General features: G+C 42.3%; 1 protein-coding gene across 1 annotated transcript; it reads right to left on the bottom strand.

The window, feature by feature from the left end:
• Positions 1 to 1,138: 1,138 nt before the first annotated feature.
• On the bottom strand, positions 1,139 to 5,249 carry crhbp (corticotropin releasing hormone binding protein). The gene is made up of 7 exons (XM_076980598.1): positions 5,064 to 5,249; positions 4,631 to 4,724; positions 4,077 to 4,234; positions 2,857 to 3,067; positions 2,308 to 2,450; positions 1,616 to 1,733; positions 1,139 to 1,509 (listed from the first exon to the last, which is right to left on the bottom strand). The coding sequence occupies exons 1-7, from the start codon at positions 5,148 to 5,150 to the stop codon at positions 1,355 to 1,357; spliced, it is 966 nt and encodes a 321-aa protein (XP_076836713.1). The 5' UTR covers positions 5,151 to 5,249; the 3' UTR covers positions 1,139 to 1,354.
• Between the last annotated feature and the right edge of the window lie 13,337 nt (positions 5,250 to 18,586).

Here is an 18,586-nt window from a genome sequence, read left to right as displayed (position 1 = left end):
CTTGGAACAGTTCATGTGATTTTAAAAGGTGCAATAAAGAATTGCAAAATGAAAAGGATAAAAGTTTGTTGTTTTCCTCTTTTCCTTTTGCTTTTCTGAGGGGACGAGGCCCCACTAGAACTTACCACAGGCTTTAGGTAAACATCAGTGAAGGAACCAAAACTAAGAGAGTTTAAGGACCAACAGCAGCAGCCACAAACCCTGGGAGTAGGAATATGACAGCGTAATGTTAAATACAACAGGCCTCTGGTCAGAAAAACGCACATGTTCTGTGTCAGTGTCAACTACATCACCATAGAGATCCCCAAAAAGAAACCAGATGGGTGGGTCCATTTATGGACTGTACAAGAATGGGGAGTAAATTATATAAATGAAATCACTGACCATCCGTTTAGTGGGAGAGCAAATATGGATTTTAAAATTCCATAACATTTATCAGTAATAGACGATATATATAGACGATAATAATAGAGATTTTTTTAAATCAGGAAGATCTTTAATAAAATTATTTTTTGATCTTCCAGGTCTGTATGCCTTTTTCTTTTTACAAAATGATTTTATTAAAATTCCAAAAAAACTATTCATATTTTGGTCAGTGTTATCAGAACAAATTATACATTTAATGTATTAGATGTTACATGTTATATGTTGATACATTTTCCCTATTTTTACTAAATGCATATTTTTACATATGCACTACTGACAAAATAACATCTCTTTGTTGCTGGTGTAACACTTTCCAAGAACTATATTGCATGTATTTAAAATAATCACATAAATAGCTGTATAATATTGAATGATATTATTAGCATGGTCGCATCCTGTGTCAGCCATTTTAAAATAATCCTCCATTTTGATCAAAGAGTGATTAGTCACTTAGGCTCAATCCAAATGCCATACTTAAACAGTATGCACTAGATTTCAATGTAGTACGTTCTACTCAACTATTACAGTAGTGCAAGTCCCCAAAGTTAACCCCGAATCATACACAACAAACGCGTCTTACAGTCTAACTTTATGTAAGAGTACTGTAGTTAATACTGAACTGATATGGTGCACAAATAAAAAGAAAATGAACATTTCTTCCTATGCGTCTCAGTAGTGCAACTGGGCAATATGCAAACAACCTCAGACATACTAGCACACAATGCATCTTTATTTACTTTAACCACAGAATAAATTTTACAAGGCTGTATTTCAAAGAGAAAATAAATGCAAATAAAAGATGTGGTACAAAATAAATAATCCCTTATGGAAAAAAATGTACAATAAAGACCCATTATCAGCTTTCTGTAAAGCCTGGAACCCAGTGATCAGTGTTCAAAGAGAGAAGAGAGAGGGTGGTGTGTGAGTCTTATCCACTTAAGCACACATCTTCAACATTGTTCCCCTTCAGCTTTGCCAGCTCCTTGTGGTCTAGTAAACGATACTGGAAAGTGACCCGATTCACAAACTTTCCGCTGGACACCATCCTCACCACAGTGTTGTCACAGCCTACCTTTAGCTGAGCTGATGGAGGAACACACACACACACACACATTAAGGGCATGGACATGAGAATAAAACTGCAGGAATGTCGTCACCAGAAGGAGTGAGTGAGGCTCAAAGCTCACACCTGGTCCACTGAAGGAGAAGCAGAGGTCGGCCATTGGGAACATCTTGGAAGTGTCGACACCATTACCCCCCAAGAGCTCCACAAAGTCCCTAGCTCCCGCACAGCCGGGGATAGAGCGCTGTGATGCAGAGGAGGAGAGGTAGAGAGAACGAGAGGGCAAAGGTAACAACATCAGTCCCTTCACAGATCAAAGGGTAGCCTGCTGGTCCACACTCATTCCTCCTGTGAAGTTCCATTCCAGCCCTGTGCTAACAATCTGCATCAAGCTAATTAGTTTCTCCGACAGAGTCGAGCTCCTGGAAGAAAGCTGGTGACTCCTGATCTAATGAATCACATGGCCAATACAGTTCTGTAGTAATCACTGAATTGGAGATGATATATAGATAAGAGCAGAGAATTCTGACTTCCTTTGTTTCCTTCAATAATATGCTTTGGTTGCCATATGCAGTCAGTCTGTAACAAATCTATAAGAATCAAATATGTCACATACCTTAAAGTTCTATAAAAAACATACATTTTACAAAAACAAACACAAATCCCATGTAGGTTTTTTTTTTCATGTATTTGACATTTGACTGTAGAATTAAACACAATGGACTAAAATGAGGAAGATGTTAGCTAAGTGACCAACTAAGTTAAACAACTTGACGAAGGCAGTAATAATGCTCATGTGGAATTCTGCCGTGTCTCACCTTTAAGTCATTCTGGTGCCCGAGACTAAGCTCCCCAATCTGGATCTCCACCGGGTAAATGATGGAGTAGCTACAGTTTCTGTGCTGTTGGGGAACAACCATGCTGAACCTGCCCTCTGGAGTCTGGGAGATCACGTTACATGCTGTCCAGTGGGAGCAAAGTGAAGAGAGAGGGAGACGCATGAGGGGGAGAAGACAGTGAGACAGGTACTAGTGGTGAGACAGGTACTAGTGCATTTACATGAGCAGGTGGTAGCCTCAGACACATCTGGAGTGGGGACAAGATTTCTAAGACTCGGCACAGGCTGAGGAATCACTACAATGACTCAGCACGTAGGGGTGAAAGAAACGTTATTCCACTCTGTAGAAATTCCACTCTGTAGTAAAGGCATCTAAGTGGAATTTGGCAATACTTCACATCGGGGTCCATAACAATGCATTAGACTTTTGTGTAATTTTCTTCTTTAAATACACAGAACAAGAACAATCTCATTGTGAATATGTCAGAGCCAGGTGATCCTAATGACATCACATCTGACGTGAGCTTACGGAAGGGATTGAAGACTTTGCGGAAGGTGATGGTGAAGCCGCTGCCTGACTGGTGGACTCGGTAGAACATCATGGCAACGTTCTGAGAGGAGCGCACGACTGGACGAGCCTCTTCACTGTCGCAGTAGTCTGAGTAACGCTCGTAAACAGGAAGAAGGTGGTCCTGTGAACTCGGAAACCTCTCGCCTTTCATCACCCAGCCATCAAAAACCTAGAACAAGGCAAAGGATGATCACTTTGGTTCAATTATTTTCAGCTTAGTTTCAGCTTTTCCGCTATGACAACTGATGGTGACAATGATGATGATCATGTTGATTTTTATTATTTTTATTATTATTATTGATTCACATTCTTTTCAGGTCTTTTTAATTATTGTTTTTATTCTGCAGCTTGTGACAGTGTTTTGAATATACATATAATTTTTCTAACAGTAACACATGTGAAACAACAGGTGTCCACAGTACTGTTGAAATGAATTTGTTAACTGGATTAGTTTCATTTAAACTGGTTTGATCTGATTTATCGTGATGCAGCTGTGACTGAAGTAGACGTTCTCTGTTGCAAGTGTTTGTCCATCAGTTGTTGATGCTGGTCTCTGTGTGTATTTTCTCTTATTTGTGTGTGTGTGTGTGTGTGTGTGTGTGTGTGTGTGTGTGTGTGTGTGTGTGTGTGACAAAACAGTATTTTAAATGTGTATCACATGTATGTCAAGCTGTGAAATTAATTTATTGTGTTTTGAACTGTGTGCATGTTTCTTTGCATATGCTCTGTGTCATTGTGCAACATCTTAGACCTCCGTGTTTCAAAACCTGGCATAGTTTCTAATAAACACACACAAACACACAACATACCAATACATAAATCACCCCCCAGTGCTCTGGTTAGAAACATATCACACATCTGTGTTTATAAATCATTTCCCAACACTCTTTGATTCAGGATTAAGGGATTGTAGAACTCTGATTAATTATTGTGGGTGTGGGGAATGCTGAAACAGAGCTGAAACATGTACAAGCTGTGTGTGTGTGTGTGTGTGTGTGTGTGTGTGTGTGTGTGTGTGTGTGTGTGTGTGTGTGTGTGTGTGTGTGTGTGTGTGTGTGTGTGTGTGTTTTTGTGGTTGTGTAAGGTTGTGTGTGTGCTTTTGTTTGTTTGTTTGTTAGATTGTCAACTGACCTGGTAAGTGCACATACAGTCTGACATACACGTGAATGTGCGCGCACCTTTATGAAATCTCCTTCTCTGCAGTTGATGTTGACGGAGTCATATTCGATGCTGATGATGTCATTGGGCTCACCGATGAAAAAAACTGCACAGTTTAACTGTGGATGATCCGCTTTAAACGTGAACTGACCTTCTACCGCTACCATATCCAAACATCCTGGGAAAGAGACAGAGCGAGAATGAGGTTGAAAAAGAAAGAATGAACAGTTTTGCCACATTAGAAACGAAACTCAAGTGTTTCTGTTTTATTCTATCTAAAACCTAGAATTCTCTCTTTTTTGTAAAATAAGGCATTTTTTGTTGCATAAGACGACAAACTGTTTCACAAACTGTTTACTCTGATGGTGCATATTTATATTCACAAAGCACAAGAAATGGCACTATTATTTCTAAATAATAGGATTTATGCGTTTTGTCTACCACAAAATGCATTTCAGTTGAACATGATCTAATTCCTCAACATTCATCAGCATCCACAAGTCAACTTTGCATTCAAATCTCAAGACAATGCACGGGTCGATGTTTCAGTGGAAGACACCGTTTCATTACTTACGCAACGGTCTCCGGTAAATGTATTCCTCCGGTAACTCTCTCTTTAATTCTGAATTTAGAAGAGCAAACAGTCCTTCCGTGTTGATTTCGTTTTCCTGGAAAACGTTAAAAAGAATATAAAGAAACTCGTCCCGTACCAATAATGTATACTACGATACTTAAAATAATTTACAATAGTCTTTTTTCTGTTTAAACAAGATATTATGATAAAATAACTATAAAACTATTCGACAAACTAACTTAGTTAATATCATGAAAAAAAATTTGCAAGCAGTTGTTCAGTAATCTCAGAATTTAATCAATTTATGACAGACTGATCACAATGTTACTTTGTGCTCTAAATAAGTATCACTTTGCAGCTTTGCAGAACACACTCCAAACACCAGTAGAGAAACAGGTAACGGCTGGGATGGTGTCTCTCGGGACTCCCTCACCTGGACGTCCAGATAGCGACTCTGTCCTCGGAGCGCCGTCACACTGAAAAGGAGAAAATACAACTGAGCGCGCGAACTGCCCGACATCTCCGCCCTGTCCTGAATTAGCTCAGTAAATGGAAAATACCGAGTTCTGGCTCCAGCCTCGCTTTTATATCAACACCCACCCCCACCCCACGTTTCATGGAAGAGGAGGAAAAATGCCCATAAAGATCAATAAGATATAGCTCGAGGCACGATGGGCTGGAGCTGAACTTACGTGGTCGTGACGAAGCGGAGTTACTCAAGCCCTGCTCGCGCGCCTGTCACGCAGCAGGCTGACAGATGCCTCGCGGCGTAAAGCTGCACTAAGCCCCCAAAGTTAACCCTGAATCATACACGACAAAACCGTCTTACGGCATAAGATAGTCAAACTCTGTGTAAGAGTACTGTAGTTAGTACTGAACTGAAATGGTTCACAAATAAAAAGAAAATTAATGTTTCCTCCTATGCGTCTCATCAAGCATTGCTTTTAGAGGTCACTCCTCTGAGTAACTGACTATTCTTTAAAATGTTGATAGATAAAATTCTTATAATGTTAAGGCTTTACTCATATTATGTACATTGATACACAACAGATACCATCCACAGAAAAAAATGTTATATTTAATTAGTGTTATTTCATCCCATAATTATTGTTCATTATCTGAAAGATCTTTTGCATACCTTATATGTAATTAACACCAGGTATATTGCAATTGATTTAATTGATCGAAATGCCATTCTTGTGAATCTGTTTTTAGCTGTTCAGTTGATTGTATTTGCTGCTATTTGACCCTGAAATTACTGGTCATTTGCATATTTATTCATCCATCGCACATTCATTCAAGGGTAAATATTTAAACTTCAAGAAACTGCGGGTAACATAATCATAACCCTCCAACTTTGATAGTGATAGTGATAGTGTGTGTGTGTGTGTGTGTGTGTGTGTGTGTGTGTGTGTGTGTGTGTGTGTCTGTGTGTGTGTGTGTGTGTGTGTGTGTGAATATTATTGCCATTATGAGATTTCCATTGTAATATTTTGAACAAATTACTTTAATGCTAATTTACTTGTAAATCTAGAACATAAGACAATTAAAATGTTTTAAATCATTTCATTGTTGTCTGCTAATAGCTAATATGACATTTCCTGTCATTGGTTCTTCTCTTGATGTTCCAACACTCCACTTCCACTCCTCTACCTCCAATACAGGAGGAGGGGCTTTACTGCCTGTGCTGCCTCCCCACAAGAGGAGGAGCTTTAGTGTATGTCTGTGCTGCCTCCCCAAAGGAGGAGGGGCTTTAGTGTATGTCTGTGCTGCCTCCCCAAAGGAGGAGCTTTAGTGTATGTCTGTGCTGCCTCCCCAAAGGAGGAGGGGCTTTAGTGTATGTCTGTGCTGCCTCTGCAAAGGAGGAGGGGCTTTAGTGTATGTCTGTGCTGCCTCTGCAAAGGAGGAGGGGCTTTAGTGTATGTCTGTGCTGCCTCCCCAAAGGAGGAGTTTTAGTGTATATCTGTGCTGTCTCACCAAAGGAGGAGGGGCTTTAGTGTATGTCTGTGCTGCCTCCCCAAAGGAGGAGGGGCTTTAGTGTATGTCTGTGCTGCCTCCCCAAAGGAGGAGGGGCTTTAGTGTATGTCTGTGCTGCCTCAGCAAAGGAGGAGGGGCTTTAGTGTATGTCTGTGCTGCCTCCCCAAAGGAGGAGGGGCTTTAGTGTATGTCTGTGCTGCCTCCCCAAAGGAGGAGGGGGTTTAGTGTATGTCTGTGCTGCCTCCCCAAAGGAGGAGGGGCTTTAGTGTATGTCTGTGCTGCCTCCCCAAAGGAGGAGGGGACTTAGTGTATGTCTGTGCTGCCTCCCCAAAGGAGGAGGGGGTTTAGTGTATGTCTGTGCTGCCTCCCCAAAGGAGGAGGGGCTTTAGTGTATGTCTGTGCTGCCTCCCCAAAGGAGGAGGGGCTTTAGTGTATGTCTGTGCTGCCTCCCCAAAGGAGGAGCTTTAGTGTATGTCTGTGCTGCCTCCCCAAAGGAGGAGGGGCTTTAGTGTATGTCTGTGCTGCCTCCCCAAAGGAGGAGGGGCTTTAGTGTATGTCTGTGCTCCAACTTCATTCTCCCAAGCATACTTGGACTTTTTGTGACTTAAGTCCATTTTAAACATCACTTCATCAGTCAAACTTTCTTTCTATGAAAGAAATCATAACACTTATGCTGTATTTATGACTGTGCTGTGTGGGGGACAGGAAGCAAAATGCACTTATTGGTGTCTCTGTGTCAGCCTGTTACTTAATTAGGATGATGCTTTATGACACTTCACAGAACATCATCCATCCTAACAGTAGAGTTGTTTGCACATCCCCCGTAACATGGTCCAACAAAACACATGTGCTTGAATATGGTAGAATACACAGATATTATGTTGGGAGAAAAATTATCTATTTAAAATATTGTTTCAGTTAAACGCTTAACATTCTTAAATAAGCTGACCTCATTGAATGACCTTAACAGGACATTGTTTTTGTGAGGTTTAAAGATGTGCCTACATGTGAACTAGAAAACAGTCAGAACCAGTAACTGCAGTAATACACTCTGATAAATCACTTAATTAACTCCTCCAAGTAACTGATCAGTTAATTAATTATTTAATGCACAGAACTGACCTAAATCACTTGGGAGTGTTTAAGCACAGCTACAGAGTAGGAATATTTAATAATACGGTCAGTTGTGTAATGACCAATACATGTAAAATGTGTGGTATGAGCTGAATGCTATCTCTCTGAGCCATGACTCCAGAATGTTCTATGCTAGTGGTGGCCTGCTGTATTGTTGGAGCCAGCAGGGGGCAGTAAAGGGAAGTCCTATGACCACTTCCTGCTCTTCTGTTAAAAAAAACGGGGGCATTCTGGATTACAGAAAAATTTTATGTCGCATAAAGTCAATACACATACACACACATATATACACACACACACCTACATGTGTGCACAGACACACACAGACAGGCCAGTGGAAACACAAAAGCTGAAAGGTTAGCTGTCGCTCCCACACTCATCACAGTAAAACAGCAGGTGACATTAGTAGACCTGGGGAAGCAGCTGCCTGTTGGCAGAACAAACGCAGACCAGTCAGACAGGCTTACCCTTGTGTGTGTGTGTGTGTGTGTGTGTGTGTGTGTGTGTGTGTGTGTGTGTGTGTGTGTGTGTGTGTGTGTGTGAGAATGTGTGTAAAACTTTTCACCTAAATTAACATATACAAATTAACATATATTTGCAGTTATTATGGGTAATTTTGTGCACTTTAAAAAAGAACCCCATAATGACTTAAATTGGAAATTATACTATACTATAGACTTATACTATAACATAGTGTTAAAAGGTCAGAGGTCAGAGGTATCAAAAAATTCCTAGTGTAGAATTTCACAAATGTTCTACATCAACTAAGTACCAAATTGTTCATTTGTTTAGTTTCCCCAACAGTGAATCTGTGATGTCATGAAAGGTTCTGAAGTGGCTCCAAGATGCTTAATACGCAGTGCGGGGCTCCAGTGAGGTGACAGAGCATGACAGGCAGTGTGGGGCTCCAGTGAGGTGACAGAGCATGACAGGCAGTGTGTGGCTCCAGTGAGGTGACAGAGCATGACAGGCAGTGCGGGGCTCCAGTGAGGTGACAGAGCATGACAGGCAGTGTGTGGCTCCAGTGAGGTGACAGAGCATGACAGGCAGTGCGGGGCTCCAGTGAGGTGACAGAGCATGACAGGCAGTGTGTGGCTCCAGTGAGGTGACAGAGCATGACAGGCAGTGTGGGGCTCCAGTGAGGTGACAGAGCATGACAGGCAGTGTGGGGCTCCAGTGAGGTGACAGAGCATGACAGGCAGTGTGTGGCTCCAGTGAGGTGACAGAGCATGACAGGCAGTGTGTGGCTCTAGTGAGGTGACCTTGCTGTGCCTGGATGATCCTACACTGGTTCTGATTGAAGTCAATTACAATTGTTCATGTCTCTTTTAACTTTAATTACCAGCATAGCTGTGATGTGGTCTTGCATTCACAGAATTACCCCTGCAACAAAACTCAGGGGTAATACCTTCATACAATAAATGTGTGCAAGGTGCGAAATGTTATGTGGTCTTCAGGGTAGTTAGGTCCCAGTTAGAAGCGTAAGCCACTGAAGTGCTACCTGAATGAGTGAAAGTAATCTACATGTTCTACGGTCAACCAGAAATGCACAGTCTAAGTTTTGTTGAAGTCATATTAATTTATACATGTACACACTCACACTGTAATTATAATGTTTGTTGTGCATTTAACTTTCTTCAGTCTTGAGTTTTTATGTTTCCATAATTGCTGCATTGAGTTCTATTGGGTTCTATCATATCTGACTACAGAGCAGTAGCCTACTGGGCTAAATAAAAGCAAAAGGCAAAAGGCTTAAAGCCAAGATAATGTCTCTTCTCCTTCACTCTTGAACTCCTCATGGAAATACCAGCCTCCACTCGAGAGGAACGTGCAGCACTGGACAGTCGTACCTGCAGATATTATAAAAGCCAGTGGCAGATTAAGATCAGGTGCTATGCATTAATACATGATTTTGAACAAGGGAGCGACGTCAAAGAGGTGTGTGACGTCAGAGAGGTGTGGAGTGAGATGGGCATCTCACCAGAGGATCTGGGCTGGCCGGCCATGTCTTAGAAACAGCACTCAATCTCTCTCCTAGGGATATTGGCTGCACCTGCCTCTCATTGCCACACCCTCTCCCTTGCTATTTAAATGCCTGAATCACACTTCCAGGTTGCAAAGTTTTGCAGACTGTGCCACATACCAAGCATTCTCTCTCCCTGGTTGTCTGCCCGTGCTCTGACCTCTGATTCCCTCCTAGACCTTGTACCTCCCGGACACTGCTCTCCCGACCCTGGACTGGCCCCACATTCTACGCAACACCGCTGTGTTGCGTGACTCTGGCTGTATCTAGTATTGTTTGCCTCGAGCAATTGTTTCTCATTTAATAAAGGCACTGATATTCTGCAGTTGGATCGTCCTCTGCCTGGTCTATTCGTTACACTGTGACATTAACTATAATCATTGCAGTTTGTTTTGCTTTAAGATCACACCCACCATGCAATCTGAATGGGATTAAGCTTTAAATCCACATACTCTCTGGCTGAGTTTAAGATCAGACACTTTATACCATGTGCCTTGGTTTAAGATTATAAGGATTATACTGTCTATCTGAGTTTAGGAGCATAATTGTTATAGTCTGACCTGATTTAAATTTTAACTTCATATAGACTTTGGGTTTAAGCTCTAATAAAAGCTCTAATCCTTTCATTTTATTAATTTAATCTCTAATATCCTTCATCCTTCATAATATCATTTGAACTCTGTTGTCCTCCCCTTTTAAACTCAAAAGACACAGTAAGGATTTGAGAGCATTGTGCTGGTTTAATAGTGGGACTCAATCTCCCACAGGCATGCAGGAAGGAAAAGCATAATGCACCAAAGTGAATGAAATTGCAAATCTATTGTCAGAATTTTAAACAAACTTTGGCCAATTACCGGCACTCTGTAAAGGACACTGCAGCAATATGTTTGTCTGACATGCACACAGCCCCAAAATGTTTTTGTTTACCACAATTGTTATAAACCCTGTTGTCACTGCCTTTATGGGGACAATTGCTGAGACCTGTGAAGAATTTCTATTGACAAAACTGTCTCTTGCTGACTTATCTGTATGTTCAGCACAATTCAAACAATTTGGTGTTGAATCCCTTTACCATTCAATTAACTGTATTCAGCATAGCATAATTGTCTGAGATAAAGATTACATACATTTTCATGAAGACATACTGCTCCATCCATAATGAACCAATGCCTATTAAATGGTACATTTACATCTCATTGTGAACATGCAATTGTTCAGCCTCTCACAGACCAGTTTCAGTTTTAACCTAACAATTGCCACATCCTTCTACAGTTTTGAAAAAGGTTGTCTTACTTCAGGTCTCAGTTCTCTTAATTTATAGCCAAAACGTCAGTCTGATTTTTAGCACAAATACAGTATAGTTGTGACGCTGAGTGCGCATCAACAAACGAGACGGCACAAAACGAATACGCAACTTTAGACGTTTTATTTTGGTGATGTACAGACAGTGCACGTGAAACTCAAACACATAGAAACGTGTAGGAATCTAACAAAGACGAGCATGTGACATTGCGCGAAAGCACATTAAATACACAAACTACACAATCCCCCAGTGATCACGAGATGAGACACAGGTGAAATCGATGAACTCTGATGAAGCATATTTTTATTCACAAGGCACAAGTAATCGCCCATTTAAATAATAGGATTTTTATGCATTTTGTCAACATTCATCAGCATTCACAAGTCAACTTTGCATTCAGATCTCAAGACAATGCAATGTTTCAATTGAAGACACTGTTTCATTACTTACACAACGGTCTCTGATAAATGTATTCCTCTGGTAACTCTCTCTTTAGGAGCAAACAGTCCGTCCGTGTTGATTTTGTTTTCCTGGAAAAAGTTACAAAGAATGTTAAGAAACTCGTCAGATCTACCCTACTAACCTACATTTTATTTGCATGCTACTGCAGAGATGATGCCAATACCTGCTCATTGGCCATAATATCTTGGTCCTGCCTGAAGATGAAGCAATACTAGGAGTGGATGAACATCTCTAGACCTACTGGAGTAACTGAGGTCCCCACATCTGCATTGAAGTGACTACTAATATTAAACATTATAAAGCACGAACTGGTGACTAACTGAGACACCAAGTTATTGCTTTTAAGTGGTTTGCCTCATACCTCAAAGGCAGAACACTTTCTGGCAAAGTCGTGTCTTCTACAACAATGAACCTCCATCTCTCCAGGTTCTCTTCCACCTGCTCTCTACTCTCTCCACAGATTACAATGTCATCTGCGAACATCATGGTCCATGGAGCCTCCTGCCTGACCTCATCTGTCAACCTGTCCATCACCATTGCAAATAAGAAGGGGCTCAAAGCTGATCCCTGATGTCACCCTACCTACCTTCACCTTGAAACCATTTGTCACTCCAACTGCACACCTCACCACAGTCTCACTATCCTCATACATGTCCTGTACCACCTTCACATACCTTTCAGCCACACCTGACTTCCTCATACAGTAAACACAGTTCCTCTCTTGGCACCCTATCATACGCCTTCTCCATATCTACAAAGACACAATGTAGCTCCTCCTGACCTTCTCTGTACTTCTCCACCAATACTCTAAATGCAACAATTGCGTCAGTGGTCATCTTTCTGGGCATGAAACATAACTGCTGTTCACTGATCTGAACCTCTTGCCTTAGCCTTGCTTCAACAACTCTTTCCCATACTTTCGTGGTGTGACTCATCAACTTTATACCTCTGTAGATACTGCAGCTCTGCACATCAGCCCTGTTCTTAAAAATGGGGACCAGCACGCTGCTTCTCCACTCATCAGGCATCCTCTCATTCTCCAGGGTTTTGTTAAACAACCTGGTCAGAAAGTTCACTGCCTTCTTTCCTAAACATCTCCATACCTCCATGGGTATGCCATCTGGACCAACTGCCTTTCCATTCTTTCTCCTGATCCACTATCTCGCCCCATCATTTCCCTCATTCATTAATTCTTCAAAGTACTCCTTCCATCTGTAATCCCCTTCTTCTGGTCCCTGTAGAAAGCGAGCACCACAATCAGCTGGTTCTGAATCTTTACTTGAATGGAGTCTGTTTGGGTCCAGTCGGAGAAATACAGCAGCGAGTCAGTGCTGTGCTTCTCCACTCTCTCAGCTATAAGGCACCAAAGAAGTCGAATTAGTTTAATATAGGGATCAGACCACATGGATCACACAGCTAGCATGACTAGCTGCGGTCGAAAAAATAATTACGTCTCATAAGCCTTTTTTTATAATACAACAAAAGCAACATTAGTAAAACTAAAGCATACACTCTATCATATTATCAATCGTTTTATTAACATTTTCACTATTGATGAATAGAGAAGAGAAGACGCACAAGTCTACCGTACTCTTTCAGCAACGAAACCAGACTAAACAGCATATAGTAGGAGACCGCGCTATAAAGTGTGCTATACTCCTTCTGACCACTGTTATTTATTTCCTGTGGCACATTTTCAGTCTCCTCAGGTAGCTCCTCACTGCCCCCAATGGCCTGCTGGTTTCCTTCAGCTTTCACCATCTAATCTTTGGCTCTGTCTTCACTCTCTTCCTCTTCTTTGTTTGTAATCTCATTTTACAGATAGCCACCCTATGCTGAATTCCTACACTTTCCCCTGGCACCACTTTACAATCTTCAATCTCTTATAGGTGGCATCTCCTGCTAGTCACCTGTGTGCACCTCCCTCCACTCTTGTGTCACTCTGTGTTCTTCTCTCTTCTGAAAATATGTGTTCACCACAGCCATTTCTATTCTCTTTGCAAAATGTACAACCATCTGACCTTCTGCATTTCTGTATTTCACACCATACATACCCAGCACCACTTCATCCCCTCTGTTCCCTTTGCCAACATGTCCATTAAAGGCGGCGCCAATCACCAATCTCTCCTCTCTAGGGACACCTTCAACCACTTCATCCATCATACTCCAGAATGTCTCTTTCTCCTCTAACTGACAACCAACCTGTGGTGCATATTAACCGACAACATTCAAAATTACTCCATCTACTTCCAACTTCAAGCTCATGATCCTTTCTGACTCTTTACATTATGTCTGCAAGCTATGTGCCTTTACGAGTTATTGGCCCCATGTTCAGAGTCCCTACTCTAACCTCCACACTCCTGTCTTTCCTTCTCACTCACTGCCTTCTAACCCACCTTTCTCCTCTCCTCCTCGATGGTCTTCAACTTACAGTAGTCCAATTTCCACCGGCACTGTGCTGGTCTACAGCATCGTTGTTAACCCGGGCCTCGACTGATCTGGTATGGCAGTCATATTTGTGATCCGCATTATAGTTTTGGCACAAATTTTATGCCAGATGCCCTTCCTGACGCAACCCTCACCATTTAAACGGGCTTGGGACCAGCACCAAAAGTACACAAAGTACACACCTAATGGCTAGTTTCCTGTATGTGAGGCCTCAAGATGCTTTATTTTATAAATAAAGCGCAGAAAAGTGCAATAGAAATCATGATGATTTGAGAGTTGTCAATTAACATTAACACTTCATTTAAATCAGTCATCATTAACCACAATTGTCACCACGCTCAAAACTGAGACATGACAAAGAAATATTGAATCTGTTGAAGAAATGAATAGTGTTGTAAGCTCAAGGGCTCTCTCAACGTCTTAGCTTCTCAAATAACACCTCCATTTTCATTGAAACCATAGAGCATTCAAACAATCATTCTTACAGTTTTTTAAATCTGTCAGATATCCAAACATATGACACCATGTGAACCTCATAACACAGAGCAGTACTTGTGCACCTTCAAAACATTATAACCACTGAATTTGCAACATCATTGATATATGTTGGTACCCCACAAAGCTATACTTCAGTTGGTAGCATAAATCAGAATCAAGTTTGATTGATTCAGAGCTCAGAGGGTGATTGACATCCTGCCCCAATAAGGGTCCCACTATCAAATGGGGATGGAGGTGATTTTACAAAATGTTACTGTCAAAAAGAATATTTTCCATTTGAAGGCAGCTCTGCCTTTGCAAGAGAGAACATATGTCATATGGCAGCAGTTGATTGGTCCCAGTTAGACTGTACCAAGAATTAGAGCTTAAACCTAACTTGTCTATGGACTTAGAGTTGCTATAGCACATCTTGATAAGCATGTAGAGATGGTGTTGGCACTGATATGTAAGTTCCTATGGATAAGAGCATATTAAATTGCAGCACTTGGTTGTCTTTTCATTCTTGTAAAGACAGTCATGGTGTAACAGGAGTAAGAGCTTAAAGGTACCTAGACTGTATATGGGGTTATAGCTTAGTAGTCTGGTCAGTCTAAGCCTAGTCAAATCATCTTTATTTATATAGTATTTACAAGACAACAGGTCTCAACCAAAATCATGGAATTTCCCTAAAAGTAAACTAAATACAGTTAAACACAACAGAACACAGATCACAAGACAATTGACGCTGTTTGCTGGAAAAAGCTACCTCTCACCACTACATTTACCTGCCTGCCAAATTTTTTTATGGAGTCCAAGTTGATGGCAAGATTTTTTTTGCATGACTGTGTATATTAGTTGATAATGTTCCTCATGGATGACTGTAATATTACTTGATTTAAGATTCCAGGTCAGCTTATTTAGCAGAAATAACTTCTGTCTTGTCATCATTTCACTGAAGAAAATTCTTGTATATACAGCATAATAAAGTATTAGAGACCCATAGTAAATGTCACGGTACGGCGGGCCCCCTACTGGTTGCCTCCGTCTACAGTTGTCTTGTTGTGTTGTGTTGTGTTCGTCCCTCAGGCAGGCGGGGCCTGCGATCTGTCTCACCTGAGGGTCGTTTGTTTGTCTATATCTGTCTTGTCTTTGTACCAGTTGACTGCTGGTCATTATATCCTTGATTTGGATTGTGTCACAGGTTTTTGGTTTGTGCACTGTCTCCATTAAACCATCCATTTTCCCTGAGGCTTGGCATGATCGCTTCCTTTTTATTTTGCACTCCCTGTCCATCACAGTAAAAGTACAAGTACTCTATCAAAAAAGTGACTTGAGTAGAAGTTGAAATGTTCTTTAAATCTTTACTTAAGTGGAAGTACAGAAGTATTCAGCATTTTTTGTACTTAAGTATTGCAAGTAGTTTATTCTAAAATGTATAACTCAAGTACTGAAAGTAAAAAATACAAGTATTGTTTTGTATTAATTTTAAAAAGCAGTAAATTTTTTAAATATATTGCTTACCAATCAAAGCTGTCAAAGACCACAAATACAAGTGTTCTGTATGTACAAAGCTGTGACGCTCGGCTCGTGGCGAAGGATGAGACACGGGATCCTTGCTGCGACAGACGTCACTTTTATTTATAACAATAATAGCGCTTATTTGCGCACGGAGAACACTCACACTAACACAGCAACGTGTAAACCATAGACAACGACAAGCACAGGACACTGTGGACAAACCACATTAGCCCCATGTGATTACGAGACGAGTCACAGGTGAGACAGATTATCACACGACAAAACCATAACCACATAGTTCCACAGACGCAGACGATCCACGTGGACAACGTAAACACACGCCCAAAAGGGAGGGGCCGGGGTCCTCAATGTGACAGACGCCCCCTCCAAGGTCACTACCCGTCCCGGGGTGCCAACAGGACCGAGTGCCCCAAACCCACGACGATGGGCGGATCCGACGCGCTCAGTCCTGCGTCTGGGAGGTGACCGCCCTCGGTGAAGTGTCCGCCACGAACCACCTAGAACCACCTCCCTGGGAAGACTGGGGAGAAGACATTAGACACATTAAACGGAACAGACACGAATACACACACAGGTACATTCACACACATAGGCACGAACGGGAAAAGGGGGTTAGGTAAACATACGGGAACAAACACGACAACAGGGACAAACATGAAACAGGCGCCAGGCTGCGCGCCATGAGGAGAGCTAGGAGAGGAGGGAGACCGGGAGCTGCAGGCGCTGCAGGGGACGGTCCTCCTCCAGCCTTCGCTGCGGACCCTCCGCGGGGTGTAGCGCGGCTGGCGGACATGCCGGGTGCAGCGCGGCCGGCAGACGCCTCGAGCGGGCCGCGTGGGAGATCCCCCTCGGTCTCCATCTCCTCCTCTTCTTCTCTCCGGCTCCACTCCATGGACTGCTCCGGGCTGCCACCCCGGGAGCAGTCCATCCTCTCTGCTCAGGACCGATCGGAGGATGGACCCGACTCTGGAGTCCACCTCCCCTTTACAGTCCCAGCAGAACACTCAGAGGGGGTGACTGTGTAGGTTTAAAAAAAAACACTTATTTTGAAGACTGTGTAGGTTTGAAGACTGTGGCTCTGTCAAAAAGACAGGAGACTGAGTTGGAGGTGGCAGAGATGAAGATGCTGAGATTTTCATTGGTAGTGACAAGGATGGACAAGATTAGAAGTGAGCAGATCAGAGGGACAATGAAGTTGGAGCAGTTTGGAGATCAAACTAGAGAGGCCAGGCTGAGATGGTTTGGACATGTGTTGAGGAGGAATAGTGAATATACTGGACAAAGAAGGTTTATGAATGCAGTGAAGGTGGACATGGAGATGGTTGGTGTAACAGTAGAGGAGGCAGGGGATAGGACAAGATGGATGCAGATGATCCACTTTGGCGACCCCTGAAGGGAGTAGCCGAAAGAAGAAGAAGAAGGCCTCACACACAGAAAAGGGAAGTCAGTGGTCATGAAAGTTGAGCTGGGTGGAGAGCATGGAGCTCTTGCAGTGGTCTAGATTTTGAGCTAGAGGCAGGGTTCCGGAGATGGTCAGCAAGACGTTGAATGATTGCAGGAGCCCCTTCAGTTCAGGCATCCTGGGATCTGCCCTGGATCTGTGAGTTAGGACACTTCTGCAACACAGCCTGGGTTCAACACAGCCTGGGTTCAACACAGTCTGGGTTCAACACAGTCTGGGTTCAACACAGCTTGGGTTCAACACAGCCTGGGTTCAAATTTACATTTTTACACTGTTAGCATGTTTTACATGAGTCCATACAGTTTACATTTATTTATCAGACATCCATGTCCAGAGTTACTTACACAAGTATTTTGTTGTTTTTTTTTTTCAAAAATAAATCCATGTGTGACAATGTATAGGTCAGTGTTACGAATGGCATGACTGAAGTGAAAAATAAGATGGTAAAATATTTTGTTTTAAGGTTCTTAGTGATTTAGTGAAGAGTGTTTAGAAGTGATTCTTTAGTCTTCATTTCAAGACAGCCAGAGTCTCAGTTGTATGGAGTCCCAAGACAAAGAAGAGCTTTGATGAGTACTGAGGTCTTCAGCAATGTGGCAGCACTCTGTGGATCATGAGTAAACACATGTGCATGTACGGAAGTGCACAGATATATGCATGCACAAACACTAACGTGCACAGCAGAAAGCAAAACAGAGAGACAATGAGAGTTGGGGGTGAAGCTGGTTCCACGCAGGAGTTGATTCACAGATATCACCTCAGAGGGCCTGGAAGAATCTGATCCTAAGAGAGAACTTCTCACTGTGTGTGTGTGTGTGTGTGTGTGTGTGTGTGTGTGTGTGTGTGTGTGTATAGGGCCTGGCTGCAATCCTTCTTCCCTTAATTTCATCCTTCTACCCTGGCTCTCCCATATCCAGGATGACGCACTTGGCTAGTTTCAGACTGTTGTGTAAATCTTTCATCTCCCACTGTGGAGGAGCACATAGACACACACACACACACACACACACACATGTGCACACACACACACACACACACACACACACATACACACACACACACACACGCATGCACACACACATGTGCACACACACACACACACACACACACACACACACACACACACACACA

Source organism: Brachyhypopomus gauderio, chromosome 18 (genome assembly GCF_052324685.1).
Source record: "Brachyhypopomus gauderio isolate BG-103 chromosome 18, BGAUD_0.2, whole genome shotgun sequence".
Classification (NCBI taxonomy): domain Eukaryota; kingdom Metazoa; phylum Chordata; class Actinopteri; order Gymnotiformes; family Hypopomidae; genus Brachyhypopomus; species Brachyhypopomus gauderio.
Note: the sequence above shows the minus strand (reverse complement) of the source record. Positions and strands in the feature narration are given on the sequence as shown.